This window comes from Cyprinodon variegatus, unplaced genomic scaffold (genome assembly GCF_000732505.1).
Source record: "Cyprinodon variegatus isolate N-32 unplaced genomic scaffold, C_variegatus-1.0 Scaffold493, whole genome shotgun sequence".
Lineage (NCBI taxonomy): Eukaryota > Metazoa > Chordata > Actinopteri > Cyprinodontiformes > Cyprinodontidae > Cyprinodon > Cyprinodon variegatus.
The window spans coordinates 183503-203044 of NW_015150946.1; the positions used below are offsets into that span (position 1 = coordinate 183503).

General features: G+C 39.1%; 1 protein-coding gene across 3 annotated transcripts in view; it reads left to right on the top strand.

Moving 5' to 3' along the window:
* The first annotated feature begins 11406 nt into the window (after window positions 1-11406).
* LOC107094608 overlaps window positions 11407-19542 on the top strand; it is a 17244-nt gene continuing 9108 nt past the window's right edge. For 2 of the 3 annotated variants that reach the window (XM_015390336.1, XM_015390337.1), the window contains exons 1-8: window positions 11407-11731; window positions 13708-13910; window positions 14091-14195; window positions 14307-14402; window positions 15157-15267; window positions 17340-17463; window positions 17583-18024; window positions 19375-19442. In XM_015390336.1, the coding sequence (XP_015245822.1) occupies window positions 11692-11731; window positions 13708-13910; window positions 14091-14195; window positions 14307-14402; window positions 15157-15267; window positions 17340-17463; window positions 17583-18024; window positions 19375-19442 (1189 nt within the window). In that variant the 5' untranslated portion in view covers window positions 11407-11691. Of the gene's footprint in view, window positions 11732-11844; window positions 11873-13707; window positions 13911-14090; window positions 14196-14306; window positions 14403-15156; window positions 15268-17339; window positions 17464-17582; window positions 18025-19374; window positions 19443-19542 lie in introns of those variants that run through there. The other variant, XM_015390338.1, reaches the window with a different exon arrangement.

A 19542-nucleotide genomic window follows, 5' to 3' on the forward strand; every position in this document is an offset into this window, starting at 1 on the left:
CTTTTGATGGATTGAAACGCCAAATGTGAATTTTGGATTCATTTTAATGATTTTTTAGACTTTGAGGCCTGCAATGAGGATTGCCATTATTGGAAGAGCTTTGGCCCAGGAATGATGGATAAGAGGCATTTAAAATGAGTTAAAGTGACCAGGTAGATGTCCATTATATCACCCTGGTCATACCTGTCAGAAGCATCTGACTTCTATTTTCATAATACTGAAAAATAACATCAGTGAGTCTGCAAAGCGTGACCAATACCAGGGTGTGAAATAATTGACTGGTGCTGCTTACAGTGTAACCATCAACCCCAACCAGCTTCTGCATTCAAGATGGCTGCTAACTTGCATCAACACCAATAAAACTTTCTAACTCTGACTGTTTAACAGAGTTATATTTATTATTAGACAGTCACATGCACTGTAAGAGAAGATGCTTCAACGTGTTCACAGGCACGGAATACCATTAAAATGTAGTTTCTGAGGATAATGGAAAGCAGCAGCGAGGAAAGCACCTCATCTTCCCTCTTTTCTGTCTATGTTGCTCTAGCATTGCCTCTTATGTTTTTCACTCAGTGTCTGCTTCTCATTCTGAACTGTATCTTCCTGTTTTCCGTCTGGCAATCCCCCACTCATTTTCCGTTGTTTCTCCTGCTCCCTGTCAGATCTGCATGTTGGCTACCCTTTCAATTGTCTAAAACACCTACTTGTTTTGGTCTTTGGCCTTTTATTAGTCATTGTTTTGCTCCCTGCTTTTTTTTCTCCTGCCTCTTCCCTGCATTTGGCTCCATTATGATCACCAGTCCTAAAACAGATATACTGTCTTGGTAAATCATTATTTTCTTGTAGGGCATTTAAATGACAAACACTGTCCAAAGTACAGACAGAGATTAATGAGATAACTACAAGAAAAGAAGAGTGCTTAACTTTGATATGTACAACAAACACATAGAAAACCTTTTCCGCCTGCTAATCCCTGAAATCAATAAAATAGGCTGCATGAAATGTTGAGTGGGAAGCAACTAAGAACACAAACAATTAAGATGAAAGCCAAATCTCAGAAAAGCCTGTGAGAAGATTTTTCAGGTGAGATTAAAACGCAGACAATGAGGAAAGGAGCTAAATATCAAGGGGGAGGCTGTTAAAAAGTTGAGCTGAAAGCTCAACAACTGAGTTAATACTGTCTGCAGCTTCCACAGGTATTATTCACTCCAGATTCAATACGAAGACAACACTATACACAAATGAATGCTTCTGCTCCAGGGGGATGAATAGTTGAATGATTTCTGCAGATGTTTTCTCTTTCCTTATGTTTTATATCTTCTTACTGAATCTAGATCAATATGGATACACAGACAAAATATGTTTGAAGCCAATGAAAGTTTGCTTTTTGTTCAACTGAGAATAACTTTGACAATATTATACTAAATCTATCATTCCAATTAATCTATCATTCCAATTAGACGTTTAAACATCTCTGTCTCGGTACTCCTTTATCTCGGTTGGTGTGGTCTTCACTGCAACACTACCCATTTTGTCAGAACCACTAGCCTTAGTATTATTTATTTGAACATGTGTGCTAAACCGACTGATATTTCCACTAAAATGGAAGGAAAATTATTATATTTTACAAGTAAAACAAAAAAAGTTTGTTTTCTTTTCTTTGGATGACTGATGGCCTTCATAAGTCTTCTTATATATATATATATATATATATATATATATATATATATATATATAAAAATATTATGTTTATTTAATTTTTTGGAACACAAGACAAGTGGCAGTCATACGTTCAACATAAGATTTACATTAGACAACTTAATCCCCAAAAGTAACAAATCAAAGCACAAACGAGGAACAAAACACATGAATTACTCAGCAATCTGTATCATTCTTCCAATTTTCTTCATAGTCTTTCAGAAATGTGGCCAATGATGACCATGCCTCTTCAAAATGTATTCCCTTTCCTCTGACAATATATATATAAGTCGCTTCAGAGCCATACGTGATGCCATATATGGTTTGAGGGTATATCCATCTTTCTCCAGTACAGTGATGTAAATCTCCTGGCCTGCAGGAGATAAAACCACAGTTCTTTGGATATTTACCTAAAACACACATTTTGCATCAGCAGATACCTTCACTCGTACAGTCTTTAAGAAACTTTGCATAACTGAGTTCCAGTACTGCTGTAGTTTTGGACACTCCCATACATAGTGAAAAAAGTACCTTTTCCAACCAAACACTTAGCACAGCTATCTGGGAGGACAGCCGACCAGCGATTCAGTTTGATTGGAGTAATGTAAATTATCATCAACCCCTTATATTGAATGCACCTCATCCTTGCAGAGGTGTAGCCAGAAATTGTTAATAAGGGTGGCCAATAACCAATGAACACTGAGGGGTGGCCGAAAGCGGATAGGTGCCAGAACCTCAGGGTCAATCTACATTATTCCAAAAGGAAAATGAACAATCACAACATCCATATTTTCTAAATAAAGACTAACTATACTTTCCTACAGCCTTTGATAACAAATGCTGTCTAAATTAAAGGTATAGTGGACAAAATTAAAGTTTGAGTTCTAGGACAAGCATCTTAATCACTGTCACTACTTACATACTTTTATCAATAATTGTTCTGCATAAAATTAATATTTAAATCTACTAATATCTACATTAATTTGATTCCTTATTATTAAAATTGCTATTTATCTTTGATTTCATTGTAGACTCCTAGATGACTTCCAAAGACGTAATTTTCTCTTAAATCCATAAGACAAAATCTAGTTCTGAAAAGAGCATAAATTCTGTATCTTTTTATGTTAGTATATTGATGTGCATATTTAACCATAGTGTTTTTCTTGTCAAGAAACTGTTAATATATGAAAAATGTAAATGTTAAATAATTTAGAACATTCCACTTGAGAGTGTCCCTGCTGCCACCATCTGTATTAGGGGAAAAAAAACGGTAGGGGGTGGCCAATGATTGGCTAAGGGTGGTCATGGCCACCCCTGGCCCCCCATCTAGCTCCGCCCTTGCATTCTCATATTTATTGACTGCTTTTGTGCCTTTAAATATGCAGCTTCCCAATCCGCTACTTGTATCTCCTCTTGGATGTCACATCTCCATGGACTCAATATGTCAGTGGAGAATCACTAAAGGAAAAGCTGTGAATTGTTCATGATTTCCTCTATGACTTCCCTAATTTAAATTATGCGGATTGTATGAGCTACCACCATGTATTGTTTTTGTTTTAAAGCAAATTACTTTTGTCATTTTTTTCATTTATTGAATTCACGTCAAATGTTTGAAATAACAGCTAAAACCGGACAAATTAAGCAGGACTTTTTGTACATTTTTCACCTGTTAGACTTGTGCTGCTCTAAATACTCTTTTCCTTAAGCAAAGAAAGCCCCTGTCAGGTTATGGGGGCAGCTCTGTGCTTTAAGCTCCATCTTGTTTGGCTCTTATCAGGCCTCATCAGCGAGCCAGGAGAAAGAGGTTGGAAAAGTGGTGGTGGTGGTGGGGGCTGTTCATCCATGGCAAAGAGTGCTGCCTAAAGAATGTAGCATCCTTATCAAAGGCCTGGTGCTGAGCCTCAGTTAAAAATAGAAACCCAGGGAGATTGGCATCGATTTCTGCAGGCGTTGACGGCCCGATTGACAGCAGCGCTGCAGCATCAGGCTGTTGAGCCATCGAGGGAATCCGCCAGACAGCCTATGATGAGATGAGATGGGAAGATAACTTCTGACAAGCCCTCCACCCTCCACCCATTTCTAATCACCCCGTCTCCCCACACAAACATGCACACATGGATAGAAAAGTAATTACAGCTCGCACAGGCACACACACTTGCTGCCCCCTGAGCGAGTAACGGGTCTTTGGCTGGCTGAGCATCCACCTGTCCTGCATCTCCTGCCAAGTCAAAGCTCATGTGCTCACGCACATACAAAACACCCCTGGAAGTCCCTTCACAACAATCAGCCACTCTCCTTAAGGGTTATCTCACTTAATTATCTTCCATCAGTGAATAATACCTAATGTCCATGAGGCGTCCAGGATGGGGATGTCAGTGACCTTTGTTTTATTGCTATTACTGAACCACACAAAGTAATTATTTTGGTTACTCAGTCGTCTCTCAGTGTAATTCATCTCTCTGAGGTATTAGAAGCAATTCAGTCACACTAATGGACTGAGCGGCCTTTTAGCAATACTTCAGAGATGATAAAATCCTTCCCATACTTGTTTGTCATTTGCAGATTGGACCCTGATTACTGTTTAGTTGGAGTCGGATGCCATCGGGCTCAGACCAGACACAAAGTAGACACATGTAACAGCATGTAGCAGCTCACTTCTAAACAGTTCATTAAAAACTAATTTAATCATATCCAGTTTTATAAACTCCGGGTTAACACAAACTACTACTGGGTTATTTATTTTTTTCAATATAAGCCTACAGTGTAATGTAATGCAATCCGCTGTAATTTGAGAGAAATGCGCTGCTACTTTAATGAAATGTAAAATGTATTACCATAATTATGAGGATTAGCCTGAAAATAAAAGAACCCCTTAATTTGAGAATGCAAAATAGAGTTGACATTCCAGTAACAAATCCTAAACCTTGATGAGTTTGAGGACACTGCTAAGGAAAAGAGAACATTTGTCTGGTAGAAACCTGAAATTGTATTTCATAAAAAAAAAAAGAAAAGAAAAACAGACAAGAATATATAAACTAAATTTTAAATATTTGGCTAAACCCTGCTTCTGCTAATCCAATCTTGCTCTATCAAAAGTGCCTAGAAATAGTATTATAAACTAAAGAATATTATGTATAGCAAATGAATCAACCAGTAGTGATAAAAAATGTTTTTCCTGCAGGTCCTTCTTTAAGGTTTCTCAGAAGAATAAACGGGTGTTTGTCTCCCTCTAGTGTTAGGATTTGAAACTGCGGAACTTACTAGATAATCGCATCTTGACAAATATTATAAAACAGACAAAACTGAGGTTAATTAAAGCTGCCATTTCTTAATATTTAGTAAAAACTTCTCTATGTGCCATAAAAGTGTGTAAAACGTTTATATATGTAGGCCAGTCTTAAGGTTAATTGTATAATAAATGTATAACTTAAGTTTTTCCTTGATTTTTTTTTCTCCTACTTTTCTGATGTTATAACCACCAACTTCACTGCTTTCTTATATTTGGTTTACTTTTTGCTCTTCACAGATACAGTTTTAGAAATATTTTACTTTTGTTGTTTTTTTTTTTTATATTACATGCATTTTTTTATCTGTCTTTTTTTCCACACTTGCATTTAACCTTGTACCAATGATTAGCAAATAACTAATGGCCTTTAAGTGAACACACTGTGCTCAAAAAAGTGGCAGTGACTTCATGGTATGGGTATGCTTTTCTTTTGCAGGGTAAGAAAAGTTGGTCAAAGCCAAAGAGAAGAATACTCTATTACAGACTAAAAAACAAGGACTTTAAATTGTATTCAATTTATTCCTATCCAAAATCTGTGGCAGGGCGGGAAATTGATGTCCTCAGACAGTCTCCATATTAAAAAGAACTATCCATGGGTCATAAAAATAGACTTAGGTAAAAAGCTCAGTCTCTACAATTTAAATTCGGTCCCCAGGAACCAGAGTCCTGTAACTCCTGCTTTTGCTCTAAGGTGTGTTCACAACAGATGCAAATGGAGCCCACTAGGGAGTTGGAGACCCCTGATCTACAAGGAATCTCATTTGGACACTCAGAGGTTTAAAGGTCTGGTTACAAGACTAGAGCAAATAGATACTTCACTTCTTATGTGGTTTGGTGACATTTAAAAAAGCTTTTATTCATACGTTTAAGATTCCTGGAAGACCTGCAGTATTATTAGCATTTTTGTTGCTATCTACATGCATTCGTGTTTCATCTGCTGCTGTTTCTGAAACGAATATTTCAAAATGTGCATCTTGTTTTCTAATACTAGGAAATTCTGAAATTTCTTTCAGTGTCAAGAATCTGGAATAACTTTGACTCTTAAAAATGATGGTGATGCTTTGATTAAACAATCATGTCATAATGGATAAATAACTTAAATAACTATTGTTTATTCATGTTTAGTATATGGGTTTTCCTGCATACCATATGAAAGCATTATTCAGATCCGTTTAATCACCAGCTGTTAGGGTCTCTGGGTTTGTTTCTGATTTGAGTGAGCTTCCTATGACAGAGAGGATATTTGCCATTGGCTGACCCGACCCGTGTTGCTACACCTGAGAACATTTATCAATCAAGATGACTAGTGTATAAGGAGAAGAAGGATCGTGTGTATATATATGTATATATATATATATACACACACACACACACACGTGTGTGTTTAATGTGTGTGTGTGTGTGTGTGTGTGTGTGTGTGTGTGTGTGTGAGCAGTCCGTCGCAGCCTTGTTCTGTTCTGCTTAAACCAGCAGGTTAGGGTAGCAGGTCGACCTCCCCAAGATGGCGCCTGTAATTTCTGCGCTGCGACAGTCAATGCGGGGTCTACTCCTTTCATGTCGGTCTCCATCTTCATTCTCGGACCTGGCACATGCGCAGACCGCGCATTTCCAGTGACCCTGAAGCCACTTTGCTTTGTAGAAAGGTAGAGGAATTTGGACCAGTGGTGGGAATTCCGACTCTTCTGTCGGATCCGAATCATGTGGCTCAGCTCACTAAACAGACTGGTGTTTTTCCAGCTGCACAGCTTAGGTAGATGAATCCTTCAATTCTGCATTTCAATAAAGACTGTCAAAGAATGAAGTGATTATTTTGCTATGAGCTAAATGAGGCTGGCAGGTGACACCCTGATAGAAGAAAAATTAATTGAACACACTGATCCAAACATCACCATGGTGACACAATGAGGGTGCATCATGCTTTGGGAGGCTTTTCTTTTACACTTTATTTAGCAGCAACACAGCACATTACCTTTATGATGCAACTCATTATATTGTTTAAGAAAGAAATAAGATTAACTCCACATACAAAACCACCTAAGCATAATGTGTGTTAAATTGCACTGTATTTATACAGGTATTATATTTAAAAATTTGGGGGTATCTGCATCTTAACTAATTTACATGTCTAATCCTTTACTGCAGAAATATGGGTGTCTCATTCTAAAATATTAATATTCCTGATATTTAAAACACTTTAGAATTAGATTAGACATACTCAACTTGATTCATCCTTTGGGATTAGTCCTTCAGGAAAATGTTGTTTCAAGTAGCTTATATAGAGTACAAAAAGTTAAAGCAAGACGCCATTAAAGATAAAAATACAACAGAAAATATAAAAAGAGTGTATATATTACAAAAGAGAATAAGAAAAATTGTAATGTCCTGGAATATGTTTCCTTTAGATATAAACATATCAGCACAGTAGAGAGCTAAGGAAAGACTGCACAGTAGTTAACTTGGATTATTGCATTTGCACTGCAGAGATGTAGTTACCTTATAAATAAGTAAAAAATTACACTGACTGCACAGTAGTTTGCATGTGTTCTTGCACAGTAAGAGAGAAGAATATTGCACAGGAGTGACAATAGGTATTTTTTTGCACAAGGTGTCCAAGGAGGGGGGTGCTGACCCATGTCCCTCTTCATATCACCTCTTTCTTTCCCCACGGGTGGCTGGCATTGTCCATAATTTCCACCAGTTTGTTAAGTGTCCTGGTCTCTTCCACCGTCCTCAGAGAGTCCAGCTTCTTGTCAATCAGTCACCTCACCAGTTTATCCAGACTGGAGGTGTCCTCCTTGGATGTCCTGCTCCCCCAGCACACCACGGTGCAGAAGAGGACACTGGCAACCACAGACTGCTAGAACATCTCCAACAGCTTGTTGCAGATGTTGAACAACCTCAGCCTCCTCAGGAGGTAGATCCTGTTCTGTGTCTTCCTGTGCAGGTGCTTGGTGTGTGTTGACCATTCCAGTTTATTGTATGAATCCACAGCCTCCACCTCAGCCCCCTCCAGTACCAGCTTAGTCTTTGGTCCATTCCTCTCAAAGTCTATGACCAGCTCCTCAGGAGATGTTGAGCTCCAGGTGGTTGGTGCAGCACTAGATGGCAAAGCCCCCCACCAGACTCCTGTACTCATCCTCTCTGTTGTCCTTGATACACCCCACAATGGTTGTGTCATCTGGGTACTTCTGTATGTGACACAGCTCAGAGTTGTAACAGAAGTGCGAGGTGTATAAGGTGAAGAGGACAGGGGCCAGCACTGGGCCCTGGGGGGCTCCAGTGCTGCTGACCAGAGGTTCAGAGATGGTGTCTTTCTGTCTGTCTGTGAGGTAGCTGGAGATCTGTGAGTGTCGGCCTGGTGGTTAGAGCAGTGCGCTTGTGCCCATTTGATCCCTACAGCCTGGCCTCTGGGTTCCTGAGCAAAACCCTTAACCCCACACAATGGCACCCCACTGCTCCCTAAGGGGATGGGTCAAATGCAGATGGAATTTCCCCATTGTGGAACCATAAAGGGATTTACATTTAAATGCCAGCAGACAGGGGTCCCATGTTCCCATGCTATTCAGCAGGGACGGCTGGATGGTGTTGAATGCACTTGAGAAATCCAGGAAGAGAAACCTTATCCAGGAGGGAGTGGACTCGGTGTAGTAGTTAGAGGACGGCACCCTCCACTCATGGCTGGTATGCAAACTGCAGGGCTGTCCTCTGACCTGGTCTGTGGTAATGTCAGGCAGGGAAAGTGTTGAGGTTGGAGGGTCTTCAGGAGCAGACTAGGATGGCGGTGGTGTGACTGCTAAGGTGGGGGTGCAGGTGGAGGCTTGGGGTGGAGCTGATTGCTGGGGGGAAGAGGCGATGGAGATGGGGGGAGGTGAATTTTGGGGGAAAGGGGGGGATGCCTGCAGCCGCGTTGGATTGGTCACAGGCTTTTCAAACCTGTTGAAGAACTTGTTCAGTTCATTTGCCCTCTCCATTGTCCCTCTAACGGTCCTGGTCTTTGTGTTGCGGCCTTTGATGGTCACCAAACCTTCCCAAGCTTCACCTGTTTGGATTGTTAGTCAGTACTGCATGAATAAACGTTGAAGAGTGTGATACTGAGACAATGGTCTCACTGTTTCATAAATTACAATGGATTAAAAAAACAAAGAAGTAGCAACTCCCTGTTGGTACCTATACCCACTGAATGGGAGTAAAAATGCGACCTGTTCACAACAGACATAGATGAAGAAATATCAGACACCACTATCTGTCTTTTTTACTTTCTTATTTTTTGTCAGATTTAATATCTCATCACTATATGTTATCCGCTAACAAACAACACACAAAAAAAACCAAGTTATTTTATCCATAGACCCTGATATGTTGCTTGTTTTTTATGTTATTGTTGTTTGTTAGGAACATGTCTATATAGTGTCATTAACCCTTTATGTTTTTGATCATTTACATTCCCCTTACAATTGGAGTCCCCCCCCCCCCCCCCCCCCCCCCATCCCTCAGTGTGATCTAGAAGCACAAGATCTATATCCAGCCATTTAGCTAAGATGCTGCTGTACATCTTATTTTGGCATTTCACCAATTAGATTAGCCCTTGAATTATATATTACCTACTGTAAATTAAGTAGAAAAAAAGGTACCAAGTCAAGAAAAAAAGGTGGAATAATAGAAGAAATCTACATTAAGGGAAAAAAGACATCATTTGAGACCTCAGCAAACCCAAACGGAAGAAGAGTGGATGAAATAGACAACACTGAAGACAAAAGACAGCCACAAAAAATAAAGAACTAGATAAACCAGATGGGACAAGGTTGAAATAGAGAAATGGCTCCCAAGCAAAGATTTTATGTGATGTTATATTGAATGTGAAGTGTTCATGTACATCATGTATGTAAACAGCTGTGAAAAATACTAATAAACAGTTGAATGTTTAAAAAAAAAGTTAATAAGCTTAATTAAAAATTATATTTAGGTTTATAAACTAAAATTACTTAATATATTTGGGCAAGTTGGCGTTTGTTGTTATTACATTGGCATTGATTTTTGCGATCAAAATATCCATATTTTTTGAAGGTCTTGTCCTGGATTCCAAAAGCAATATTCGCTTGAAAGTTTAATTTTCAAAGTATTTCACTGAGTGCCCTATAAAGGGTTAACAATCTATGTAACACATTTCTTTTAAAGAAACATGTATTATGTTTTTGTTAAGCATAGATAGTTGAAAATGAATATGTCAGCAGTTAATAACAATTTGGCTTTTCGTCCCTGTTATACAGGTTTACAATAATTGCACTATTCACTTTTCAACTATATTAAAATGACTCTGCTACACTGTAAAATGTACTCATTTGTCAACAACAAAGGTTTTTGTCACTAATATATACAAATATGTATAAGTAAATATACATGTGTTATCTGTTTACATTTATTTTTATTCTTTTTGGTTGAACAAACTAAGAAAAGCATGATCCAAACAAAGAGCTCTTCTTTTTCTTCTTCTCAGTGTGCATTACAGTCGAGCCACTGCTTTCACATCCTGCAAACTGCAGGCAGGACCTCAGCTTAATTGAAAGTTTTGAAGGATTTAAAGTTTGGGGTTTTAATAGTGTTTTGTGCACCATTTCTGATTTGGGAGAGCTAAAACATAACAAGCTGCTAATGTGATAATGTATTGTTGACCTGATTTTTTTTTTTAACTGTTTTGTTTTTGTTTTTTTTTTTTGTTAATTTATTGTTTAATAAATATTTAGTTAAAAAAAAAATTCTTCTTCTTTTCTATTATGGCGGATAGCAAGCAACTTTAAGGTGCATACCGCCACCTACTGTACATGAGTGTGTTGCAACATCACTTTACATCAAATTCTATTTTTTAATGTTATATTCTGTAGATAAATAAATAATGCTTTCCTTAATCTGTGAATATCCTTTATATTTCCTTCATTTCCCAATATTCCTTTAAGACTCCATTCTTGGCCTGTCCTTTCAAACCATCCTTAATTTCTCTCTTTCGTGTTCATAAGTTTTACAGTTCATCATTATGTTAAATTACTTTTTCCTCCCAATTAAATATAAATTGTCATTTAAATAGGTGTGACCTGTTGTACTTCTTCCCTTCTGTTTCTCTCATTAATGATTCTATTTAATACTGATTTTTGTACCTTATATAATTTTCAATTTTTCCATTTCTTTACTCTTAATAATTGATTTATCTTCCCCTTTCCCAAAAGGAATTGTTTTGGTTATTGTTCCTTTTAAAGAATTAACTAATTTTTCTGCCTTTTACACCTTTATGTGCTGGAACCCAACATAACCAAATATCACAAACAGAGCTCTCTGGCGCCCTCTTGTGTCATAGCAGCTGAATTGCTTGGTCGATCAGGTCTTCGTCAACCAACCAGGAAAGAGGGTTTGCCATGATCTGGACTGAGGCGGCTGAGACCAGGAACCATTGTTCTGCTCCTAATCCGAGTCCAAGACGAAATTCGCGAGGTTTTTTTTCATGCATCCAGCCAAACCTCACCTCCTTTTCATGGGTTGTCGACCGCAAATGGTTGACACGTTTACCAAAAAAAATAGGATATATTTATAAAACCTTTTAAGGCTAGCCTTTTTTTTTTGTATTTTTTTCCCTCTACTTCTCGTTTTCTGTAGCAACCACAACCCGAGGGCGAGATCCAGGGCCGTGCATTTTTCCCCCCCTTTCGGTCATCTGCTAAATGGAAATAAAACGCGGAGCAGAAAGTGGAAACAGCCGAGGTGCGTGCATCCTCATCATAATAATCCAAATATTCAGCCTTTTGTTTTTGTGCGTGTTTTTGGCGTCCGTGGGCCCCCACTGCTGGACTACATGCTTGCTTTTGTTCAATTCGCTGCTATATCTGTGGATGTTTATTGATGGTGAGGGGAGGTGAATGCTGTTTTATTCCCACCCCTCCTCAGGGCAGGAATCAGTTTGCCTGGATATTTCTGTGCCATATGCTTTCTTAGCATTATTCTGTGTTAGGTTTATTTTTTTCCTCCTGTGCCAAAAGCCCAGCACCCTTATAAAGCCCTGAATACAACAATCTGATGGGTTTTATTGTGCTGCAAGCTTTCATATCATTATTTTACGCATTGTGTGTTTTTATCTATGCTCTCCTAGGTGGATCATTTGTTTTCAGGTGGAGGTTGTAGGATCATGAGGAGGGGGTTGCATCTAAGCATCTGTAGCTCTTTGAACTTTTTCCTTTTCTTCATGTTGTGATCAGTCATTTCTTATATAGGCAGACCTAGATAAAGTAAAACATGTATTTATATATATAATATTACTTTCTTCTATACATTTGCTACCTTAGTGAGTTAGAAATTATTTTTATCTCTCTGTTGCAAATGTTTTTCTTCTCAGTCACATTGCATAGAGCACCTCTGCATGGACTTTGACTGGGCCATTCTAACTCATGGTGATCTATACCTTTCCATTCCAGCTCTGGTTGTTTGTTTAAGGTCATTGTCCTGCTGTCTTATAAACCTGTGCTGCAGTTTCAAGTTTGACTTTGATCATTCTCAGCTTCCTAATTACATTTAGGAAACTAAATTCATGCCTATTCTGACATGAATATGCTTTGATTTTATATTATAATAATTGAACTTTATTGATCTCAGATTGGAGAAATTTACCTCTGCATTTAACCTGTCCCTTTGGGGAGCAGTGTGCTGCCATTGTCTTGTTCAGAGTGGCAGTTGGTTTTGAACTTACAACCTCAGGATTCCAAGCTCTTTGCCCCAGGGCTGTCAAACCGGTTCCAGAAAGGGCCGTGTGGCTGCAGGTTTTCTTTCCAAACAAGCAATCGCACACCAGACTCCAGTCATCTCATCAACTGAGTCCGATCTGAACATGATGACTTGATGAGATGAATGGAGTCTGGTGTGCGATTGCTTAGTTGGAAAGAAAACCTGCAGCCACACGGCCCTTTCTGAAACCAGTTTGACACCCCTAGTCCACCCCTCCAAATATATATTAGTATATAAACGTATAGCTATGTGTGTCGATGGCCACAGACTCTCCCAGGATTGTTCTTTGTTCAGCTCCCCGTTCCTGGTGAAAACAGCTTAGCCATAGCATGATACTCCCACCACTGTATTTCACTAGGTTGCTAAGGTTCACACTGCATCTGCAGCATATATGTCAAATCAATCATATGTCCAGTGTTTAAATAACAAAGGACTGATCGGATTGCAATAATTTTTCGCTGACTTATTCCAAGGGTTATGATCTTGCATTTCTTATGCTAATGGAAAAGTTGCAAGGCACTAAATATTCACACATGATACTAATGACATTGATCAAATCATATTTTAAAGGAAGCAAAGAAATTAATAATTTATTACTGATTGTCGGTGCAATATTTACCAGGATGATGTTAATAGATGCAATGTTAGTTATAAACTAATCACACTGAAGGCAGATGGTTGCAAAGATTTTATTTATCTGTTGAATTGGGTCTAAATATGAATAAAATGTGTGACCAAACGCTGGTTTTAAGAAAGGCCAAATGATTTCTACCAAATACCATCAAAGTGTAAGAATCTTTTTTAAGTTGTTCGAAATCGGTGGATTCCATCGGGTATGTTTACATGGAGCCAGTTCACGACAAAAAGCACATCCAACTTATATTTTCTGATATTTAAGCAGCTCTAAAGAAGTCATTGAAGAATTTCTAGGTGTTTGTTTACGTTTTCGTCTTTCTCTCCAGGTAATGATCTCCCAGCCCGTTATCTGCGGCTCCTGGCCCCGCCCTTGCAGCTCCTGTCGGCTGCAGTGTGGCAAGTTGTGCAGCAGGGACTGGTGGATCACTATGGGATGCTGGAAGAGTTTGTTACCATGGTGACGGAGCTGGTCCCAGAGCTGATGAGCTACAGTCAGAGGGCTCAGCTCATCCTTGGCCTCAGGGCCAGGGTCAGTAGTGTTGAAATATGATAGATACTTCATTCATCTTGCTTTCCTTTTCACAAAATATATAATCAGACTTAAATAATTTCTACTATATATGTAAAGCTCCATCTGTATTTATTTTTTATGTTCTGCAATGGATAGCCTTTTAAAAATGGTATGTTTTTGTCTCTGTTTTGTAACTAGCTGGTCCTGGAGCTCTGTCGAGGAGATCACCCAGTGGACATGCAGACCATTCAGCCACATCTGGACAGGATAAAAGCTCCTGTCAGCACAGCCAAGGATCACCATGTGAGTAAACTAGGGCTTGGAAAAAGAAAATGTCGGTATTCCTTGTTAGTTGAGTCACATATGCTTTTTAAAACTACATCAAACATTTAATATATGATCTGTTTTTCATAGGTAACTATAAACCAGGTGGAGGAGTCTGAGGTGAACTTTGTTGAGCTGGTTCACTCGTTACTGGAGGATCCCTCTGAGAGGAAATACTTTTTCCAAGTAAGACCTCCTACTATGTTTACTTGTTGGAGGAAGGGGGGTGATTTAACCATTTGATATGCAGGGAACATTAAAGTGAGAATAAAGCCAACTGAACACCAAACAGATGAATGGATATAGTAACTTTTTTCTTTAATGGCAGAATACGGACGTCGTTTGAATATATACCAATAATCTCTCCAATGCACAGAGCATGCAGCCTGCTGCAGGGCCACGGATCTTACATGCACTCTGCATTCCTCAGACTCATGCACAGATGATTTATTGAGTCCTGCACTGTTAGGACCACATTTATGGGCCCAGAGACAAAGACTAAAGTCACACATGGAACACCAAAAATCAGGTGTTTAAAAGACACTATTGGGCTGTAATTAATGCAATTTGATTTGCAGTTTTAATAGATAACCTGTAAATATTCTTATCTGTTAGATCCAGTTTAAATTAGGCAAAGATCTGTGCAGCATTTATGGATGATTAGAAAAATGTCTTGTCCTCCTCATTCTTTTCTACTCATTTCCATTATCAGCGTGTTTACCTAATGCTACAGAACCACTGATGGTGGCGTTTTGGGAGTTTTACTTATTAAAGAAATTGATTTCAATGACATCAACAGTTTCCATTCTTTTAGTTGTGATTGGAGCTAAAAAAAACTGAGCTATTGTCGAAATAAAGATAAAAACCTCCCTCTGTAACCATGTTAGCTCTTTTTCCAAAATGGATTCCTCTGTTGACTTGACCCACTTATCTGTTGCAGGAGATTTTCCCTGTGTATTTCGGCCCAAAGTATGATGCAGCCCTGGAGATGCTGGTGTGGGAGTTTATATCGAGACTGGAGGAGCTCATGCCCGTTCCAGACTTCACCCAGGTGCTTTGTTGTTTCAGCTCAAGCATGAAAGACATTATTAACCAGTTACATGCTGACACCTAGCTCAACTTACCACATATTGAAGAACCAAATCGTTTTACATCATGTTTGTGTTTCCTTACTTCCAAAATGAGGCTCCTCTAAGGGCTTAGTTGGATCATATCCTTGGTATTGAGGGCTCAGGTGTGATGGAAGGAACTGGGAGCCAATGTCCCAGTAGACTCTCCCTCATGATTCATCCATTTAGAAGAGATTCTATAGAGAAAACCTCCAACACAAAGCCTGTTAGTTAAAACAACATAGGAAATAACCAACATTGGTTGTTCTTTATTATTTTATTTAGGGTATTAAATGTTTAATCAGGTGTTTATCATTTTATTTCATTGGAATAGCACTGAGTTTGCCTTAACCAATCCTATCTAATGCCGTTTTCACGCTGAACTAACACCAAAATGTAAAAAGTCTGTTAGAAGAAAGGCTGTTTGAAACATTTGCTTTAGCCGGAGACGTCCCAAAATATTTGTGACCCTTCTTAAAGTTCTCATCATGGTAGAAGCCGTCTGCTAGCAGTGGTGTTTCATTATCTGTGTCATGTGGTTTCATCTCTCTGAGACGTGTTGCTCATCAGAATATTGAATAAAGGTTTGAATGTCATGACTTCAGCTTACCTTACCATGTCCAAATCTGTCCACTAACCTGCTGAGGGTCTTAGATGTGAAGTCGTTCACACACGCCTCCAAATTGCACATACGTACACATATTTATCGAATGTATATTTTTTAGGATTAATTTCCTATAGAAGATTTAATAGTAGTGTTGTAATGACTCAGAAGGTAGGACCCAGAATTCAGGCTAGACAGACAGTGGATTCCTTAAAAGACGTTTATTCAAACAAAGAGAGAGATTCTGCAGTGGCAGCGACTAGGGCGTCAGAAGCAGGAACGTCTATGGAGAAAAAACACAGGTTAATGACTGCAAAAATCTGACAGAGGTTGATTATGAGCATGCAAATAACTAACCTGGTTTGATAGTTCAGTCCGTGCCCAGAGAACAATGATGACTGCAGCCTTTTGATTGAACAGATGCAGCGAATGCTGCCAGAGTGTTACAGAGGCAGAAGCCTAGAAGGCTGCAGAGCGGACAGAAGATCAGATCCCAGGTAACGAAGGAAGACAGGATAATCCACAGGGCGAAGTCAAGAGGCAGATCCAGGTTCAGGCCACAGAAGAATCCAACAGGAGTCCGAAGACATGCAGGCAAACTAATCAGATTGAGGCAGGCAGGCCCAAAGGTCCAAATACAGAAACAGATAAGTATCAGACAATCAGAACACTATAGTAATGGCAGAGAACTCTCAACACCAAAGGCTCAAGAATAATCTGGTACTGATGGCTGGGAAACAGGCAGTTTAAATAGGAACCCGGAACAGGTGGATCTGATGAGTGACGAGGAAAAGGGCAGAGCTAAACAGGTCAATGAAATGAGCAATCAAGCAAGGCATCGGCGCCTAAATCATGACAAGTGTCACGTTTTGCATTGATAGGGAAGAAAAATAATTAAATTATTAAAATTATTTTGCCATCTGGAATTATTTTTAAAATACGAAACGGCTATCTTTGTAATTGTTTTGAGAAATCTAACCTGGGTGCATTATTCGTTAAATAGGGCATTAGTAAAAACTGATGGTTGAAATTCCAAAACTAGAACTCAAAATAGAAAATAAATTCCCACCCGCTAATTCTACATTACATAATTTCACTACAATAATGACATTAATTGGTCTTTTTATAATATTTCACTAAGCCTTTATTGTTTTTATATCTAATATTTTTATATTAAGTTTTGCACTGTTTTAAATTGTTATCATTGTTTTGAATGATCATGATTATAATTGTAATCCTTAATGTGTATATTTTAATTATGAATCTTGCTGATATTGTTTTTGCACATTTTTTACATCATGAAAGCTGTAAAACAATGTATATCCAATATGAAAGCTAACTGTTTAAAAAATAGAATAAAAAGAATAATGAATAACTTACTGAATGTACTGACCCAGTCTCTCTTCTCAGTTGGCAGCTTTGCTGAAAGACGCTCCGTCATTTCTTGACGACTGTTTACGATCATTTTTCCCACCAGAGGACATGAAGGCTGTTCTTGATCACCACAGGAGCCTTGGTCATTTTGAAGAAAAGGGTATGATTTCATCTTTCTAAGGATAAAACACTCAAAATGCAACCAAACTTTGGTCGTACACTGACAACCATTTCTTCTATCTAAATCAGCCATTATTATTTGTTTTTTTTTTTTTGCAGATCCGAGTCTTTTACCAATGGATGACTGCATCCTCTCGTCCCTCTCACTGCCTCCCGGGACCAGACCTGTTATAAACGCCACCTCTCAGTCTCCTGCTCCACCTAAAGACTCACCCACCCCTATCAACACCAGCAGCCAGGAAAGAACAAGCATAAGGGCATCTGACACGCTGAGACAGAAACTGAGAGAGGAACGAGAATCCGGTGCTTGGCAGCTGCAGGCCAGGAACATGAACATTTCTCAGGAACGGAAAATGCAGAGCTCATCACAGCCTTGCAACGAAACCATTGACCTCACTATATCCAATGAAGGGGCTGACTCGGAGTCAGAGGCCAGCGAGAGCACCCCCAGCTTACTGGGCTCTCACAGTGCAAGGAAGAGGAAGCTGAGTGGAGGCGCGGAGCTTCCCATGAAGCAGAGTGCAGAGGCTTCAGCCATTGTGTAAGATAAACAGCTTAATAATAAAGCCGCTTCTTAATGATTAATACATCAGCTTCTTAAAATGTATACCTTGAAAACTCAAGACAGTCTGCCTTCATTGTAGACTGGCAAGATGGAGTCTCCTGCACTGTCAGGACCCTCCATTGTAGACCGGCAAAATGGAGTCTCCTGCACTGTCAGGACCGGAAGTTTATTGTAGAAGTTGTGCCCCAAAGCCATGGGGAATAGTGCAGAACACGTGTTTGCTGCCAGATTAGATTTTATGACAGTTGTTAAATATGGAAGTTAGGTCCCCCTGAAGTCTGCTGCGTCTCAGAACTTCCTTTCGGTTCTTTTCCTGGGAGCAAGTTATTTACTACTCTTAACTCAAACTGAGTAAAACCATATAAAAAAGGACTAAAACAGGAGTAAAAAAGTAACTGAGATTATTCCAGAACAGGTCGTTACAGGACAGAGAAATTGCTTGGAGTCGGCACAGCTGTGGGCTCAAAAAACGTCAGCCAGCGTACGGCAAAGATTGAGCCCCAAACAAAGTAATCTCCTCCTTCTTATACCTCCATGTGTTGCATCAGGTGGATGCTTAACTCTCCGTATCAGAAACTGACACGCCATCCATGCCTTTGCCTTTATGCATCTTGCCTCTTTACCCCAGGATTACACATAGCTCTCCTTTATCAGTCCGGCTCCAAGATGTGCCCATATCCTGTGTATTTTTAAAGACACGAAGGCTGTCCTGATTAGATGGCCTCCGTACACACAGTGACATCCACCATGTGAAGGAAGGCCTTCTACTCTGTCTAATATGGCTAACAAAGTAACAATGCACATTATGTATAAAGAATAAACCTAACACAGTGTTAAACTGAGCATAGGAGCAGGTTAAATTATACTGTAAACAAAAAACCTCATATGACAGCCAACGTCATTGTCGTTAAGAACATTTCTTATAGACCAAATGTCCTTTTTCCATCCAGCGATCCAAACACAGAGACTTATGTCTATGTAGCACATATCTATTATTGGAGTTTGGTGGGGAGTAAAATTGCACGTGTAGATACATTTCCGGCATAAAAACACTTGTTTTTCAAAGGAAGCTAGCTCTACGGGGAGGTTATTGACACTAGCTTTTACTTCGGAAAGACTTCGAATAAACTTCCGGTTCCAACAGAGCAGGAGACCTCACAGTGCAGCTCTGGGTGCTGACAGTGTAGGTCTGCAGCCCGACCTCTCTGAAAACTTGATTTTTTTGTTCAGTCAAAGAAAAAAATTTTACCTTTTTTTTTTTTTTTTTACTCATCATTCCATGATTTGCAGTTACTTAACTGGATTTAATTGTACCCTCTTTTGCAGAAATTCCTCAGTGGACGATGAGAATTCAGGTGAATCTCCTCTGATCTCAATATGGGGAGAATATACAGGTTTGTTCTTTTTCTATCTATCTATCTGTCTGTCTGTCCATCCGTCCGTCCGTCCATCTATCTATCTATCTATCTATCTATCTATCTATCTATCTATCTA